Source organism: Phyllobates terribilis, unplaced genomic scaffold, assembly GCF_046119375.1.
Source record: "Phyllobates terribilis strain yellow unplaced genomic scaffold, ASM4611937v1 Scaffold_7__3_contigs__length_470593459, whole genome shotgun sequence".
NCBI lineage: Eukaryota > Metazoa > Chordata > Amphibia > Anura > Dendrobatidae > Phyllobates > Phyllobates terribilis.
Window position 1 is genome coordinate 118,574,271 of NW_027362767.1, and position 19,415 is coordinate 118,593,685.

The following is a 19,415-nucleotide window of genomic DNA, read 5'->3' on the forward strand; positions in this document are numbered from 1 at the left end:
TGTAGTGTACTGGAGGCATTGGACAATGAAGCAGGACAGGCCATTGCGAAATATGTTTGTGCTATATAAATAAAAATTATTATTATAGTTAATAACAGAACCTCTTGAACTTAGGTTGATGAACTTAAAAAAACATAATTGATAATGGACATGAGATTAAATGGTATTGACACTTGGACTTGACTTGGAATTTTTATACATACATGGCAGTAGTTTACACTTCTCCAATACAATCTCACAGTCATACGAATCCATTTTAGCAAAATCCTTCTCTACTGCTTCTTGAGATAACCCCTTTAATAATCAGCCTATACTATGTGAATGATATACCAGTAAAATTTTCCTACTAACCTGTACAAGATGGGGATGTTGGACAGCTTGAAACCGGTGGTTTTTTTTTGTCACCTAGGTATCATCATAGACAGAAGTAAAAAAATGTTTTAGCATAAGTATAATAAGTACTGAAGTATTAAAAGATCAAGATTTAATGAGAAATGAAGAAAACAATGCTAAAATCAAGTACCTAAATATTTTTGTTCGAATTAAAATCTCAAAAATATTTTAATGGAGAAAGGAGGGTCCTTAATGAAATGTAGAGTGTTTCTATCAGGATAATTGAAGTTTCAATATCGTGATAACTGAAATCTAATGGAAAATCCCCCCGTAACACATAGATTCACAATGACTTAAGCTCATATTTCTTTTGCCTCACACACATGGATATGGATATTAAGAAAGTATAAGTTTAATATAATCTTCCAACATAATGTTTCCATCAAATTTGACTATGATGGTATAAGGTGTTTGCATTGTGAGCATTCTCAAAGAGAACTGTAATTTTTTAACTACTTTTTATAAATACATTTACTTTAAGATTTTATAATTTACTCAATTCTTTTTACCAGTCACTACACTGCTCATTGCAAAGTCGTACAGTTTTCTAATCTGTTCTAGTGTGGCACCCCAGGGATCTGGTTGTCACAGTGGTAGAAATACCATGTCTGAGAGCGAGCATGGGTCTTCCTGGTCAGGAGCATTATTGCATGCCACACCTCCTGCCCCAGTCCAGGGAGGGGAGGAACCTGCCCTTTATAAACTGGAACTGGGGCGGGGTTAGAGAGAGAAGTTAGTTCCAGAGGAAGGGACAGAGCAGCAGCAAGGAGCTCTGTAGGAGCCAGGAGCTGAAGGCCAGGGACTGGAGCAGAGACCTTCCTGGCAGAAGACGCAGAGAACCGGACACCGGAGTCCGAGGCTGTGGCAATTATACATCCAGCAGCAGAAACCACATGGCAGGTGATTTCAGGTCCTCTGCCCATAGAAAGCCCGGAGGCTCAGTTACACGCAAGGGACCGGCACCGCCATCGAGGAGCGGAAGGTACCAAAGGCCCCAAGTCACCAGCCATACGGGTGAGCACCACACGGTACACTCAGGGACGTGGGCTACTACACGACTACAGCAAGGTAGCTAGGAAGAGTGCAGTCAGACGGGAAGGCCTATATCTCCACCTGGCCAGGGGGACTCTTGTTCGCTCACAGACTGACCAGACCTCTAATGTTAGCCAGTACTCCCGGCAGGGCCTTCTTCAGTACCAACAGTAAAGACCCTGAACTGCACTGCACGGACTCTGAGTCATTTCTGCTGCGCCCATGCACCACGACCCTCACCATCTATACACGCTGCCCTGAGGCTATACTCCTCTCGTGGGGAGTTATACTACTCTCTGCTGCGCACACAACATCAGCCTCAGCGGTCTGCCACGCAGTGGCGGTTCCTAATAACCGCAATCCACGGGTGGCGTAGTCAGACATTTAATCATAAAAACCACATAAATAGACTGCCACTGGTTTGACCACCCTGAGCCACGGGACCGGGTCACCGCCACGGAGACTAAAACCCCCAGCATCGCACAGAGGCCCGGCTCCGGGTATTCCCCTACACACACGGCCCAGGGGGCGCGTCACTAGACTACAATGAGGATATGATTTTAGAAACAGTGGACAGAAAATCACTGGAATTTTGTAGTAATGTTGGGGTAATGACAGGAGTCAGGAGACGCTGTGTATAATTTGGTGGAATCAGCATAGAGATGGTACCGAAAAACCAAATCTGCAGATGGTTTGTCCGATTTAGATAGTGGTGAATAGAAAATAGAGTAGGGGACCTATGACTGAGCCCTGAGGAACCACAACAGTAAGAGGAAGAAGAGGGGAAGAAGAGCCAGCAAGAGATAAACTGAAAGATCAAAGAGGTTGGAGGAGAATCAAGACAGCACGGTGTCCTTGAGGTCAAAAGAGTGGAGCATAGTGAGGAGGAGCTGGTGATCCACAGTGTCGAATGCTGCAGAGAGATCTAGGAGAAGCAACAGGGAGTAGTGACCATTAGATTTAGCTGTTAGTAGATCATTAGAGACTTTAGTGAGGGCAGTTTCTGTAGAGTGGAAAGAGCGAAAACCGGATTGTGAAGGTTCAAAAAGAAAGTTTTGTGGAAGATTGCAGATTAGACCAGATTTGACCAAGCATGCCAAGAATTTAGAGATAAAGGGGAGATTAGTGACTGGTCTGTAGTTAACAGTGCAGTTTTGGTTGAGATTGTGATGGGGGGCCTATACTTTAGAACTGAGAAGGGAGTGAAATGTGTCAAAAATGTGTTTTGGATAGTTGGATAGTGAGGTAATGAGGCTGGTGAAGTGGTGACTTATTTGGCAAGATGAAGGACAGAGTTCTTTTTTGAGCATAAACCTATAGTGGATGAAGTCTTCTTGCGTAAGAGATTTTCTCCACAAATGTTGGGCACACTTAGAGTACTGCTGGAGAAAATGCAGCATGTGCTAGGAATAGAAGAGATATCTCCTGCATCAAGGAGAAGGAGAATAGAGAGAGTAAGCAGATGATTCAGTGATTTTCAAGAGTTTCCTACATAGTACCTTGGGAAAGAATGAATTTGAGTGTTTTAAATAAATCTGGCAACTGATTCAAGCTGCCAGATAAAAGGGCAGCATGTACAAGACACTGGATGTATGATCTCAGCCAGGTATGTTTAACTCTGACAGACGGGTCCCCAGTGGCTTCTCCCTGCCCGCTACTCCCCGCCTGCTGCCATGGATAGACAGGTCTCTGCCTATTCGTGCACGTAGGCATTTAAAGTATGTTTATCTCTGAAACCCAACAGCATGGCCGCATTGATTGGGCAGCATGTATCAACTGTCTGGTTCACTTTAAGAATGTGAGAAGGGCTTGTGAGCTACACATGGGAGAGGAGAGAGAGGCTGAATGTGTGAAAGGGTTATAATGTTGGAAGAAAACTGCAACTGAAGAATTAAGGGAGCAAATCACTATTAAAAAGAAACATTTTGCCCAATATGATTTATAATTATATAAGGTAATTATATTACACATACTCACAGACTACATAAGCTAGTTCACTATTCCTGCAGGAGTTTATTTTCCACGGAGATGATGGACAATCCCATAGTAGTTTACTATGTTTGGTGCAATTAACATGATCCACCCAGAAGGGTCCACTACTATCTTTATATATTTCTGTCTCCAGGTGTCCATTAGATCCACAATTCAGATGTTTGCAGATAACAGAGAGGGATAGCGGTGGCATTACGTTATTACACACAGAGCCCCAACTTCCATTATAATAAACTTCCAGCCATCCTTCACATAGCTGTTTTCCATCAACAAGACGAATATCCCAAAATTCTGCAAGAAAATATGATTGTTAATATATGCATGATGCTCAGTGGTTAGAACTCCAGCCTTACAGCGCTGGGGTCCTGGGTTAAAATCCCACCAAGGACAACATCTGCAAGGAGTTTGTATATTCTTCCTGTGTTTTCGTGGGTTTCCTCCGGGTTCTCCAGTTTCCTCCCACACTACAAAGACATACTGATGGGGAATGCCCAATGGGCATAGTGATGATGATGTCTGTAAAGCACTGTGGAAATTAATGTTGCTATGTAAGTGTGTAAAATACATATAATATGTTTGCTAATGATTGACAGCATGTATTCAGAGATTTACCTTCATGTATAGCTCTTATTTTGCAGGTAAGAGGAGTTTGCAATATGAGGAATCTAAATTCACTTTCTTCCTAAAGGCTCAGGCAGACATCCATAAAACACGACCTGAGCAGGGACTGTCTGCGATTCTCCATACCTGAACTTGACAGCCTGATAGGCATATGTCACGCTGTCAAGTTTGGGTCAGAAGCCTGGCTTTCAAGGTCTATGTTAATGGACCATGCTTGGATCGAGAGAAGAGGTAATCTGTCAGTATAAGCAATTCAACCTGTACACAAACACAAAATGTATATGTGGGCATGCAGCTATTTCAAAGCTATATCCATCAACATGTGTATACTTCCTAACTTTTGCAGCTTTACCGATAAATCAGTTATAATTAATATGCAAATAAGACGTTAAGTGCTCCGGACATGACTGAGCACTTCACGATCCTCTACCTTCAGAGGTTGTATCCACGCCTAGAACCACACTCTTTCGTTTGTTTGATAGCGCACTGTCCTTACATGGCACCTGACATCACACAGACTGACCGGATCAATCCACTGAGGATCGAATTTGTGTTGAATTTCCTGAATGCCACAGATTCATGCAAATTCTAATAATCTGTGATTATTGCTGAGGATCGGCAAATAAAAAGAGCCCGGCGCCTTTTCACACTCAGTGATAAGGGTAATGGCATCTGGTACAGCAGCACAGGTTTCCCCATAATACTCTGCAGAAATCCAATCACATGGTGTAGCACAGCCAATCAGAAGGGCTATCACAGGCAGTATAAAACATAGGGGCCAGCCAATGAATGTCATATTATGCCTGTACTGTGTAGGGATAGGAACTCAGAGCACACAGCATAGGGATAGAAAAAGGTCTCATGATTGTGATGTACTACTTCAGTGCTGATGTACCATATTGAAAATGGGAGTGATAATCTCTGTCTGTGAATAGAAGTCTAAGCTTCCGTTGATATACAGTGAACTGTTCTTGTGTAATGCACCATGGAATCAATTTTTCTCTAAAAAGAAATAATAAAAATAACTGTTGTAGCTTCTCGTCATCACTACTCAGTGTATAACTATGAATTATACATCTGTGATATACAGCTTGTAGCCGCACTTTAATAAGTGCTTTTTTTCACACTGTGACAGCAATCACGTGGAATTAAACCACTCAATGCAGATTTTGCAACTAAATCTAAATTATTAATTACAAGCTTGTTTCCATGTGTAAAAAAAAACTGTTCTGTGTGTATTGAGATTCAACATTTTTTTATTTAAAGATAAACCTCCCCAATCATGAAACTTAAACACAAGTGTGTTCACCTTCCAAAGTGTGTGTGTAGTTTAAAATATTTTTTGAGCCCTCTTCATTGCTCCAATGGTCTAATATTAGACAAATACACACGCCACCTGAATACAGCGGCCAGTTAAACTATTGGAACATGATTCTACCTAGATTTCCTGGTCCCATCCTATTTAGTGAGGCAGTAACAATCCTAAGTGCCACTGCAAAACTGCTGGCTGTTCCCATAAATTACTTTTCATACATGTACATACACCTCTTTTAGGGTTAAGATTTTTTTGCCAAGGGTGGGAGAATTTTATACCAAAGATTGGGTAAGTTTGTTAACAAAGTTTCTAAACAAATTAAATGGTATACTGTTGTCCAAAAGGTATGCTAATTGCAAACATGGCCCGGGTGAAGGATGTGGCAGAGCAATGAAAAAAAACCCAATGTTGCGGATAAGAATGTGATTGCTGCTAGCAGCAGTTTTATAACCACCAGTGGTCTTGGCAGCAACTTTTCTGGGAGTAGTAGAATAAAACTCAAGTCACATTTGACCTCCTTTGTAATCTCTTGAAAATGCATTACCAGGATGAAGTAAAGGGTGTAATGGAGTATATGTCCCATCCCTCATCACAATCACAGCAGGATGATGTATCTTCTGACAGCGATACTATCAGCTGAAGTCATCGTTCTGCTTAGTCTAACTATTCCACTATCATAACAGTCAATCTGGTGCACAGCGGAATTTCCATCCATCAATGTCACCTATTTCTATTTTGCTCCAAGGTCACATAACCCACAGGATTCTGTGGTTTAAGGAGCATTCTACCAAAGAGAAACTTCTTCCGGTTGATATTTTGTAAGACATGAACAGTCAGCTTTTGTTCTCAGAAGACATGGTGCACAATTCTAATGTCAATCGGTGTTGCAGGCTTTGCAAGCAGGGGTGGTAGGAACAATGTCTATGGTAGTAGTACTCTGAGCCAGGGTAAACCTTAGGATGGGAATCAGGAGCAGGGTCAAGGAATGCTGGCCATTTCATACACAGAAGCATCCGTCAACCGAATCATGGATGAAGATGGAGATGATGATGATAATTCTATGTTGGACAAAACCTGGGAACCAGATAGGGATGACAAGGAGTTGAGGTCATCAAAGGAGGAGGTTGCTGATATCAGCAATACACAGCATAGGTGACATTTGCCAAGAACATCCTCTGGGGCCAACTGAGCTTTTCCTGTGGTCAGCTCTGGAACAAGCAATGCCACAAGTGATGTTGGTGGAGAATGTTCTATGGAGCCTGAAAGGTCTTTTCATAGAGTTGGCAAATCATACCTGCAGGCGACTTGTGTGTAGTAATTATTTTACACGTTGCCAGAGGACCAATCTATTACTTTGTAAAGGGCGTGCTGTTGGAAAATAAGTAAGTTAATTCCTAACACACATCGAATATGAATTCCATCACTCTGTTAGCACATGAAAAAGAATCACCTGTTCTTGTGGGGAAAGCAAACTGACCAGCAAGGTAAGCAAGGTTCAACCTGTCTTCATTCCTCTTGTCGTGACCATGTCTCTGGTAACTAGTTAGCATCCAACTAGTGCCTTGTTGTTTTCATCAGCCCCATCAACATACCCACCTACTGTTTTCCATACATTTTCCCCTATGTCAAAAACATCCTCTAGGGCCAAATCATATTTTCCTGTGGTCAACTCTGGAGCAGGTAATGCTACACCTGCTGTTGGTGGAGAATGCTCTATGGTGCCTGAAAGGTCTTTTCATGGTGGTGGCAAATCGTACCTGAAGGCTACTCGTGTTTATCAATTCATTTATACATTGCTGGAGGATCAATCTATTGCATTGTGAAGGTTGTCCTGTTGGAAAATGAGCAAGGTTCAACCTGTCTTTATTCCTTTTGTCATGACCATCTCTCTGGTAACTAGTCAGCATCTAACTAGTGCCTTGTTGTTATCAGCGCCATTAACATCTCCACCTACAGCTTTCCCTACACTTTCTCCTCTAAATCCATTGCATTATCAGTTTTCCTTTTATGAGTCCAAAAAGCATGCGTTCAATTGTCCAATTATATGGAAATTGCACTTCCATGTAACGAAGTTCACTACAATTGATGCTAGACCACATGGATTGTATTGCCTTTTGCAAAAGAATTGCATGCACTCAAGCTCAATGGAAGATACCTAGCTATCATTTATTTTTATGAAACAGCTCTCCTTGCCACGATTGGTCACAAAAAAATTTTAACATCAGCATGTACTGTATCATATTGAGTGCATACATTTTTCGGCACAACAAATTTTAAATTAATTATTGTGGCTGTATTTGGTTTGAATTTTCCCAGGAGAACCCTGATCAGGATTCTGAGGGAGGGCAAAATTGTTGAAAATTATCTAGACTTCTTTGAACTATAGAAGTGAATTTATTTTTTCTAAATTATCATTTTTTCTTACATTGTTCAGAAATTTTTGTGGAGGTGGAATTGACATAATAGCAGAAAAATGTGTATTTGATAATTAGTCAAGCTTTCACACAGTTAATGGTTGCCGACTGTATGTCTGACCAGGAGAGCCCTTTCCATTCCCTGTAAAGGAACACTTCCCTGCATGTGAGGCCTCTGGGCAGAGCAGGTCCGAAAAGGAAAAATTGTCAGGAAGGGCAAAACTGTTTAAAATTATCAAAACAAAATTCTTTGACTTTCGTGTCTGCAATCTTAGCAAAATTATCATTTGTTTTTTCAAAATTATTCAGGAATTTGTTTAGCAAGAAAATCTGTGCTCCATAATCGGTGAAGCTTTCAGACAGTGAATGGTTGCTGACCATGTATCTGACCATGAGAAGCCTTTCCACTCTTTACAAAGTCAACATTTCCCTGCATGTGAGGCCCCTGTACAGGGCAGGTCAGAAAGAATAAAATTGTCAGGCCAAAATTGTTGAAAATTATCAAAACTAAATGCATCGACTTTCATGACTGTAATCTGCTCTTTTTGGTCTGGGCAATGAAGCGGTCTTCCACTGACTGGACTGCTGTTCTGTTTCAGGATCATAGGAATAACACCTGGATTCATCTTCTGTGATGACTTTTGACAATAAATCAGGATCACCTGCTTTACTCACCCAACCTAGCCCCCTGCGACTTCTTCTTATTCCCAAGAATGAAGAAAAACCAAAAAAGAAAGCGTTTTCAGGATGTAGAAGAGGTTAAGAAAAAAAAGCTGGAGGCACTTTACAGCATTAGTTCAGAAGAATATAAAAAGTGTTTTGAACAGTGGAAAAATCATTGGGTCAAGTGCATATCATCTAATGGACAGTATTTTGAAGGGGAATAATGTTTTCAACATGTTATTTTGAATATAAAAAAATGTAATAAGTAGTTCTTGTTTTTGTTTTGGGTACTCGCTCGTATGATGTAGTATTATTGCTGCCAGGGTACTGCACCGCCAGCCACACATCTTCTGGCTACCTACTATGTTCCATATTGCTAACAAATACTACAGATGCTGGGAAACATACTCTCATATTTATGGACCCTCAAGAAACTGCTCTCAAAATAGGATTCATTTTTGAAAGGTTTGGTTACAACAAACCACAACTTCTTCACGTTCAAAACAGTGCAACTATTTTGTCTCCAGGAAAAAGGGGATAATTTCTGGATGGAGTCATAGAAAGCATTTGGAATTTCCTAATCATTTTGTGATTAGCAAACCAGATGTGGACCCCAAAAAATGAATACTTTTTTCACTTCTAGTTGAGAGGCCATTACTACTTCACATTCAAAACAATACAGTAAGCCTGTTTTGTCTTCTTAGTTAAAGGGATAATTTTTGGATGGTTTATGAAAAGGCCACTTCTCTATTCATTGTATACCTATATAAGGCATCAAGTGAACTTCTCAAAAGGCTGGATGAGTGTCAAAGGACCCCTTTTATGGACATAGCAATGAGCTCCAAAGGTCTGACCATAATCTAAATGATATTTGTAGTTTATCATGTAAAAATGTTTTGGATGGAGAAACTGCTTTAAAGGATGTCTGCTCCAAAGACATAGAAAAAAAGCATATTATTGATAATCTGAGATATTTTGTATTGAAAGGCACTGGTAAGAGCGCGCCACTAACCTTCTATCCGGCGTCCCGCGCTGTGTATGCTGGGTCTGGATAGTTGCTATGGTGACTCGATGTTGTCATGATGACATTCGGGTCACCAGGCATCAGCATGTTAGATAGATTGTGCTTAGTGCACAATCTACCTAACTTGTGTGTGCAGGGGCTGCAGCCTGCACAGCATAGGGGATGATGCTTCATCCTTATGCTGTGCTAGCGATCAGTCTGCAAAAAATGAAATTCCCATAGTGGGACGAAATGTAAAAGCTAAAAATAAGTCTCAAAAAGGGAAAAAAACGAAAAAAAATTTTAAAAATATTAAAAAAATGAAAATAAATAAATAAATAAATAAAAATATACTGTACCCATGAATAAAATAATGAAAAAAAAACAATAAAAGTACACATACTTGGTATCGTTGCGTCCATAATGACCTGATCTATAAAACTGTTCCACTAGTTAACCCCTTTAGTGAACACGGTAAAAAACAAACAAAGCAAAAAAACTATATTTTATCCTCATACCGCTAAACAAAAAATAGAATAAAAAGCGATCAAAAATATGAATGTAAATAGAAATTGTACCGTTGAAAACGTCTTCTTGTCCCACAAAAAACAAGCTACTATACTGCTCCATCAATGGAAAAATAAAAAAGTTATGGCTCTCAGAATAAAGCGATGCACAAAAAAGTATTTTTTAGATAAAATAGTTTTTATTGTGTAAAAGCGCCAAAACAAAAAAAATATATAAATGTTGTACCTCTGTAAACGTACTGACTCGATGAATAACGCTGCCTTATCAATTTCTCCACACGTGGAACGGCATAAAAGCCCCATCAAAAAAACAATTCCTAAATTTTTGTATGGTACAAAGAAAAACATCATCTCGCCCTGCAAAAAACAAGCACTTACATGACTCTGTCATCCGAAATATGGAAAAATTATAGCTCTCAAAATATGGCGATGCAAAAACTAGTCTTTGCAAAAAAAAAAGGGTTTTTTTAGTCTATGACAGTAATCATTCATAAAAATCCAATATAAATCTGGTATCGCTGTAATCACAACGAGCCAAAAAATAAAGTCGTCTAATCACCGCACGAGGAACGGTGTAAAAAATAAACGCTAGGATTAGGGTTGTGCTAGGATTAGGGTTGTGCTAGGCTTAAGGTTGCTCTAGGGTTAAGGTTAGGGTTGTGCTAGGGTTAGGGTTGTGCTAGGGTTAGGGTTGTGTTAGGGTTAGGGTTGTGTTAGGGTTGTGATAGGGTTAGGGTTGTGCTATAGTTAGGGTTGTGTTAGGGTTGTGCTAGGGTTAAGGTTACAGTTAGAGTTGTATTAGGATTGGGGTTAGGGTTGTATTAGGGTTGTGTTGGGGTTTGGATTTTTTCAAAAGTAAAGAAAACAAAAATGATGACAATATGGCGACTAGTGTTGAGCTCAAGCGCTCACTACTTGAGTTTGCATCGAGTGTCGCAGGTGCTTGAGAGACATGCTTGAGTCTCTGTCCCATATGTTTTGTGGTTGTTATACAGCCAAAAAAAACATGCGGGGATTGCCTGCCATGCACAGGCAATTCCCGCATGTTTTCTTTGGGTGTCTAACAATCGTGATACATGCGGGACGGGGACTCGAGCATATCACTCGAGCACCTGCATTACTTGGTGCATACCCGAGTATCTGATGCAATCTCAAGTAGAGTGCACTTGCGCTCAAGACTATTGACAATTTATTCAATATGATGATCTAATGTTATCAAATTCAGTGTCGTAACTCTGGGATCAAAATGTTCGCTATACCCCTTGATAAAATTGTTGAGGGGTCTAGTTTACAAAATGGGGTCACGTGTGGGGAGTTTCCACTGTTTAGGTGCATCAGGGACTCTACAAACGTGACATGGCGTCCGCTCTAGATTCCAGCCAATTTTGCGTTCAAAAAGTCACATAGTTCTCCTTCCCTTCTGAACCCTGCCGTGCACCCAAACAGTGTTTTTTCACCACATATGAGGTACTCGGGAGAAATTGCACAACAAATTGCATGGTGCAATTTTTCCTGCTACCCTTATGAAAATGCAAAATTGGGGTCTGAAAAACATTTTTGTGGGAAAAATGTGAACATTTTATTTTTATGGCTGAATGTTATAAACTTCTGTGAAGCACTTGGGGATTTAAGTTGCTCACTACCTATCTAGATAAGTTCCCTGAGGGGTCTAGTTTCCAAAATGGTGTCACTTGTTGGGGGTTTCCACTGTTTAGGCACATCAGGGGCTCTCCAAACGCAACATGACATCCGCTAATTATTCAAGCAAATTTTACATTCAAAACATCAAATGGCGCTCCTTCCCTTCCGGGCCTTGCCGTGCGCCCAAACAGTGGTTTTCCCCAACATATGGGGTATTGGCTTACTTAGGAGAAGTTGCACAACAAATTTTGACATCCATTTTTTCCGGTTACTGTTTTGAAAATGAAAAAAATTGGGTCTAAATTAACATTTTTGTGAAAAAAGTTAAATGTTCATTGTTTTCTTCCACATTCCAAAAATTCCTGTGAAGCACCGAAAGGGTTAATAAACTTATTAAATGTGGTTTTGAGCACCTCGAGGGGTGTGGTTTTTAGAATGGTATCACTTTTGGGTATTTTCTATCATAAAGGCTACTCAAAGTCACTTCAAATATGATGTGGTCCCTAAAAAAATGGTTTTGTAAATTTTGTTGGAAAAATGAGAAATCGCTGGTCAAATTTTAACTCTTATAACTTCCTAACCAAAAAAAATGTTGGTTCCAAACTTGTGATGATGTAAAGTAGACATGTGGGAAATGTTATTTATTAATATTTTGTGTGACATATCTCTCTTATTTAAGGGCATGAAAATTAAAATTTTGAAAATTGCAAATTGATTTCAATTGATTGAAAATAGATTTTTTCACAAATAAACACAAGTCATATTGAATAAATTTTACCACTATCATGAAGTACAATATGTCATGAAAAAACGATCTCAGAATTAGCTGGATCCGTTGAAGCATTCCAGAGTTATTACCTCATAAATTGACAGTGGTCAAAATTGTAAAAATTGGTCTGGTCATTAATGTGCAAACCACTTTTGGGGGTAAAGGGGTTAAGCATCTGAATGGTCAATAATGTCACCTGTTATAAAATGCTAAATCAAAAAGTTATTAAACTCTTTAATTAATACTAATATGGGGGTCCTTGAGCTTAGAATGTCTATTGCATCCTCATGCTCTACTATGGATTTTCAAATTGAGTTGGCATTAAGAAACAACCCATTTGTAGAGCATAGGGGACTTTCTTACCTGAACATTTCACACTGGCATCTTCTTTATGACCACAGTTATGATCACCAAACTGCTTTGAAGGACAGTTCCAGATGCGAGTTTCATTTCCTTTACATTCTACATCATCCAGCCAAATGTCCCCGGTTCCTTTACCATAGTAGGCTCCAGTCATAGCCTTTAAAGCAGAACCACAACCGAGCTGCTTACAAACCACATCTGCATCTGCTATATCCCAAAAGTCATCACATATCGTCCCCCATCTTCCGTTATGGTAAATCTCGACTCTTCCAGCACATCGAGCAGAGCCATTCACCAGTCTCAAGAGTTTACTTTCTACAGTAGAGCAAACACACATTCATTAATAATTCCAGATATTATCTATCTATCTATCTATATATCTATCTATCTATCTATCTATCTATCTATCTATATCTCTCAAGCAGTTTAATCCAATAGTCACCTGGAATGGCTTCCAATGAACAGATGTACCATGTTGCGAGTTCATTTGTAGAATGACAGGCCTTCAGAATGTGTACAGTATGTAACCATCAGGTGTATTTTGCAAAGGTAGTGTTGGTGCACAGTTCCGGACAGTGATGAGCCCTATTCTACCACTGTTCTAAGTCAGAATCTGGCAAGAACCACTCAATTTAATAAAGAGAAGTGACATTTTATCATCACTTTAAGACATGAAATTCAGTCAATAGGGAAAATTGCTAGAAACTTAAATTTATCCATGAGAGCAGACATGAAAATCATCAATCACTACGATGAAACTGAAACGAAGACTAAAGGAAGACTAAGGATTACCTATGATACAGAGAAAAGGATTCGAATTACCAGCTACAGAAAATGAAAATTGACAGCACCTGAGATAACAGCTCTCAATAATGATGCACAAATCTTAAGTAGCTGACACATCTCTTCATGAACAGTCCAGGGATATTGTGAGTAGACTTTTATGGTAGAATTCTGAAAACAAGCCACTACTGATGATCGCAAAAAAGAGACTTGTTTGGACCAAGTAACACAATGATTGGACACTAGATTAGCGGAAATCTGTAATGTGGTCTGGAGAGCCAAAATTTGAGATTTTTTTGTACGAACAGCCATATTTTTGTGAGATGCAGAAAAGATGAGCAAATGCATTCTATGTGTATGGTGCGCAACATGAAGCATTGAGGGGGGAGTTGTGATATGATGGGGCTGTTTTTCTGTTTACACTACTGGTGATTTATTCCAAATTAAAGGCTCACTTACCCATAATTGTCACCGCAGGATTCTGCAATGACATGTCATCTCAACTGGTTTCACTTTGTGAAGCCATAATTTGTGTTGTAACAGGACAGTGACCCAAAACACTTCCAAGCTATGTTAGGGCTATGTGACTAAGGAGAGGGATGGAGGCTGCGTCAGATGACATGGTCTCCACAATCACTCTTTTGAGATGGTTTGGGATGAATTGGACTGCAGGGTGAAAGCAAGGCAGCCAATTGCTCAGCACCTCTAGGAACTTCTACACAACTGCTGGAAGCCATTCCAGGTGACGACCTGATGAAGCTGCTTCACAAAATGTTAAGAAGGTATAAAGTAGTCAACACATTAAAAGGAGGGTAAATGTGAGTAATGTAAGGTTTAATACATATTATGTTTTGTTTCACATGTATTTCTTTACTTCCTGTTATCATATGTGTTACATCGTGGTTTTGCTGCCTTAAGGCTAAGTGCCCACGATGCAGAAATGCTGCAGATTTTTTCCGCATCTCCCTGGCAGGAAAAATGCATGTGGATTTTACATGCGTTTTTCCTGCCAGGTAGAAGTGTTTATCAAGCGTCTTTGCATGCATTTCTGCATATGGGTTATCAAGCGCTTTTCCACGCGATTTTAGCATCACTTGGAAAAGTGCTTGACAACTTGGTCACACTATATAAATCCATGCAACAGGCACGGATTTATATAGTGTGACCAAGTTAATAGTTAAAAAAAAGAATGAAAATAGTAAAAAATAAAAAAATAAAGATTATACTTACCTTCCGATTGCCCCCGTTGTTTTCTCCGCTAAGTCCGGTCTGTTATATGGCTCGCGGTGGTCTAAAAGGACCTGCAGTGTCGTCATTTAGTCATGTGACAGGTGACACGACTGCCGGCGTCAGCAGTCGCGTGACCTATCACATGACTAAATGACGTCATGAAAGGTCCTTTTAGACCACCGCGAGCCATATAACAGACCGGACGCAGCGGAGAAAACACCGGGGGCCATCGGAAGGTAAGTATAATCTTTATTTTTTATTTTAAATTTTTTTTTCACAGATTCTATGAAACCCGAGTCTGGAGGAGAGTCTCCTCTTCTCCAGATCCAGGTACCATCCGCACATAGAATCGCTTAATATCCGCATGTGCAGATGTGCTCATGCGGATATTATGCGATTCAATGCAAGTCAATGGTGGCAATTATGCTGCGTGTCTGCAAAATTAATGGACATGCTGCGTATTTTTCCGCAATGATAATCCGCAGCGGAAATTTCCTCAGCATGTGCACAGCACATGAGGATTAACATTGGGGACCATGGGGCACGTATTACCAAGTGTTTTTTAAGCATTTTCACTGCGTAAATTCCGTTGCAAAAAGGCTTGAAAAACGCATAGTGGGCACACAGCCTTAAAGTCTCAATGTACAATGTGCACATTTCAAAAAGTACAAGGAGGACTATTGCATAAACAGCTGTGAATATATATACAGTACAGAACAAAAGTTTGGACACACCTTCTTATTTAAAGATTTTTCTGTATTTTCTTGACTATGGAAATAGTACATTCACACTGAAGGCATCAAAACTATGAACTAACACATGTGGAATTACATACTTAACAAAAAAGTGTGAAACAACTGAAAACATGTCTTACATTCTAGGTTCTTCAAAGTAGCCACCTTTTGCTTTGATGACTCCTTTGCACACTCTTGGCATTCTCTTGATGAGCTTCAAGAGGTAGTCACCGGAAATGGTCTTCCAACAATCTTGAAGGAGTTCCCAGAGATGCTTAGCACTTGTTGGCCCTTTTGCCTTCACTCTGCGGTCCAGCTCACCCCAAACCATCTCGATTGGGATCAGGTCTGGTGACTGTGGAGGCCATGTCATCTGGCATAGCACCCCATCACTCTCCCTCTTGGTCAAATAGCCCTTACACAGCCTGGAGGTGTGTTTGGGGTCATTGTCCTGTTGAAAAATAAATGATGGTACAACTAAACGCAAACCGGAAGGAATAGCATGCCACTGCAAGATGCTGTGGTAGCTATGCTGGTTCAGTATGCCTTCAATTTTGAATAAATTCCAAACAGTGTCACCAGTAAAGCACCCCAACACCATCACACCTCCTCCTCCATGCTTCATGGTGCGAACCAGGCATGTAGAGTCCATCCGTTCACCTTTTCTGCGTCGCACAAAAATACGGTGGTTGGAACCAAAGATCTCAAATTTGGACTCATCAGACCAAAGCACAGATTTCCACTGGTCTAATGTCCATTTCTTGTGTTCTTTATCCCAAACAAGTCTCTTCTGCTTGTTGCCTGTCCTTAGCAGTGGTTTCCTAGCAGCTATTTTACCATGAAGGCCTGCTGCACAAAGTCTCCTTTTAATAGTTTTTGAAGAGATGTGTCTGCTGCTAGAACTCTGTGTGGCATTGACCTGGTCTCTAATCTGAGCTGCTGTTAACCTGCGATTTCTGAGGCTGGTGACTCGGATAAACTTATCCTCAGAAGCAGAGGTGACTCTTGGTCTTGCTTTCCTGGGGCAGTCCTCATGTGAGCCAGTTTCTTTGTAGTGATTGATGGTTTTTGCAACTGTACTTGGGGACACTTTCAAAGTTTTCCCAATTTTTCGGACTGACTGACCTTCATTTCTTAAAGTAATGATGGCTACTCGTTTTTCTTTACTTAGCTTCTTTTTTCTTGCCATAATACAAATTCTAACAGCCTATTCAGTAAGACTATCAGCTGTGTATCCACCAGAGTTCTGTACAACACAACTAATGGTCCCAACCCCATTTATAAGGCAAGAAATCCCACTTATTAAACCTGACAGGGCACACCTGTGAAGTGAAAACCATTTCCGGTGACTACCTCTTGAAGCTCATCAAGAGAATGCCAAGAGTGTGCAAAGCAGTCATCAAAGCAAAAGGTGGCCACTTTAAAGAACCTAGAATATAAGACATATTTTCAGTTATTTCACACTTTTTTGTTAAGTATATAATTCCAAATGTGTTAATTCATAGTTTTGATGCCTTCAGTGTTAATGTACCATTTTCATAGTCAAGAAAATACAGAAAAATCTTTAAATGAGAAGGTGTGTCCAAACTTTTGGTCTGCACTGTATGTGTGTATAAATATATTGTAATGCAGTGGCTTACTGCATTGCTCGAATGTCCAGGGGGTGTGCTCTAGCTGACCATTCACCTCCCCTTCAGGTGACTGATTACGTGACTGTGACATCATCAGAGGTCCTGTGTGCACAAAAGGATATATAAACCGTGGTAGTTTTGAAATAGGGAGAAAAAGAGTGGCCTGGTGAGGCCTAGAAAGAGAGACCTGGTGAAGCCTGGAAGGCAGAGGCTGGATCCCCGGTGTTTGAGATACCAGTAGTCTTGGAGGGCGAGAGGCCTGGTCCCTGTGTGGGACTCCACTAGTCTGGAAGGCAGAGGCTGGATCCCCTGTGTTTGAGATTCCAGTAGCCTTGGAAGGTATGTGGCCTGGAGGCCCCATCTGGGAAGCCTTAAAGCCACATCTGTGGCAGAACTGAGCTGACTGAAGCAGCTATGACCCAGCAAAGGTAAAAAGGCTGCTTGATGTGGACATTGCTATTGTTACCTTGCTGAAGGCTGTATCTGGAGCCAAGTAGGCATGTCTGTCACTAGAAAGGCTCTGGGATATTATGTGTAACATGTCGGCGAGCCACTGAGATGGACTATGTGATGAGCGGTTTATGAGATGTAATAAACTGCTGTACTGTTTATTTCCGGAAAAACGTTGCATGTGTGCTTTGATTGACCCAGTGAAGCGAGTGCCCCCAGCATGATGAATAGCGCTACCTCACATGTGGTTGGAGAATGCTGGCAACGGCAGCCTGGTTGCTAGGGGTAACGGCACAGGACGACGATTGTGGATGCAAGCATCTTGCTGTGGCTCGGTGGGGTCACAAAGATTAAAGCATCTGGCTGTAACTTGGCGGGGTTACGAAAATTGTCATCGCACTCAAACCTGGTTTGCTGTGGCTTGGTGGGGCCACGAAAATTTTCCGGGGAGAGCGGTGTGAAGTGTCTAGTATGAACAGTGTACCGTGATAGCTATGAATGGAGCAGTATCCCCAGATGGAATGGAGAAGTGGTTAGATGACCAGCTGGAAACGCTCTTCAGCAAAATAGAGTCTTCTGAAGAAATGCAGGAGCAGATGAAAATGGCTGTGAAGGGAGCAGCAGATGAGACTGAAGCTGCTGAGCGGTTAAGGTACCTGTTAAAATTACAGCAACAGGACATGGTGCAGGAATGGCAGGAGCTGTTGGCACCGTATAGAATGGTGGCAGCGGACCATTCTGTGAGTTTTCCTGGTGCACCGGTATTGTCCCAGAGTGCTCGGGGAGGTGGTAAGAGATGTTGTGAACTGGATTCTAAGACTATCGCGTGTTTTTTTTTAAAAAAAAACCCTACAGGTGTGGGTGTCCAAAAGTGGTGGAGTCTCAAAAGGAGGCGGAGTCTCAAAAGAGCGTGGAGTATAGAAAACCAAAATTGGTTACTGGTTGTCGGTTGGTGCCGCCTAAAAATGACAATTTGTCCGTTGATAACGGGGTAGCTGCAGTAGAAGGGGTTGAAGTCAAAGTGGGAGGTGACTTGCTGGTCCACAACACCATGGGGAGTGACACAGACCCCATAGCTGACGGTGACACTACAAAAGTAGAAAGAGAGGTCAGTCAGGAGGAGTTAGACGAGGGGAGAAAGTCCCCCTCTCGTCGTCGACGGCGCTAAGGGACACAAAAAAGTTGCTCCTGTATCCTTTGCTGAAAGGGCAAATAAAGAAAATGCAATGTTGTGTGCTTTTATTCCGAGTGTGGATCCTCCTTTAGAAGATCAGGAGGAAGAGTTGGATGCAGTTCTGCAGATTGGTTACAATTAGGATGATCTACTGAGACAGAAGGATCAGGAACCAGCAGCCCTGAAAGAGGAGGTGGCCAATCCTGACCAAGAGCAGGAGCCTGTCAGGCAGCAGTATCAGAGTGAAGTGCAGCAACTAAGGAGAACGTGTTCTCAGACCAGCTGAGCCTGGAGTCTGAACGTCAGAAAATAAACCAGGTTGTGAGGAACTTACAGTGAGAACTGGAGGAAAGCAGCAAGGTAGTCAATAATTGGAAGGAAAAGTTCCAGAAAAATAAAGAGGAGGTTTTTCAGTTGGAGCTTGACAAAGCGGAGTTTGAAGATGAGCTGTGCGAGGTGAAAGATCGTTTCTCCCTGGTACACTTAGAGCTGATGCAGGTGAAGCAAAAGCTGGATTAGGGTCTACACCAGAGGGATAGGGAGCTGTCTGCCTTAAAAGAGGACCTGCAGGATGAAGTATCTGGATGAGACCAAAACCTAGAACGACTGCACAAACAGTTCAACCGGGAGCTGTGTGACTCCAAGAAGGAGTATGGTGAGCGCATGAGGGAGCTGCAGCA

At 41.2% G+C, this 19,415-nt stretch overlaps 1 protein-coding gene across 2 annotated transcripts in view; it reads right to left on the reverse strand.

Moving 5' to 3' along the window:
- Positions 1 to 19,415, reverse strand: part of LOC141153875 (antigen WC1.1-like) — a 193,693-nt gene that overhangs the window by 43,372 nt on the left and 130,906 nt on the right. For both annotated transcript variants that reach the window (XM_073639116.1, XM_073639115.1), the window contains 3 exons: positions 12,734 to 13,048; positions 3,403 to 3,708; positions 352 to 405 (listed from right to left, as the gene is read on the reverse strand). In XM_073639116.1, the coding sequence (XP_073495217.1) occupies positions 352 to 405; positions 3,403 to 3,708; positions 12,734 to 13,048 (675 nt within the window). The remainder of the gene's footprint in view (positions 1 to 351; positions 406 to 3,402; positions 3,709 to 12,733; positions 13,049 to 19,415) is intronic.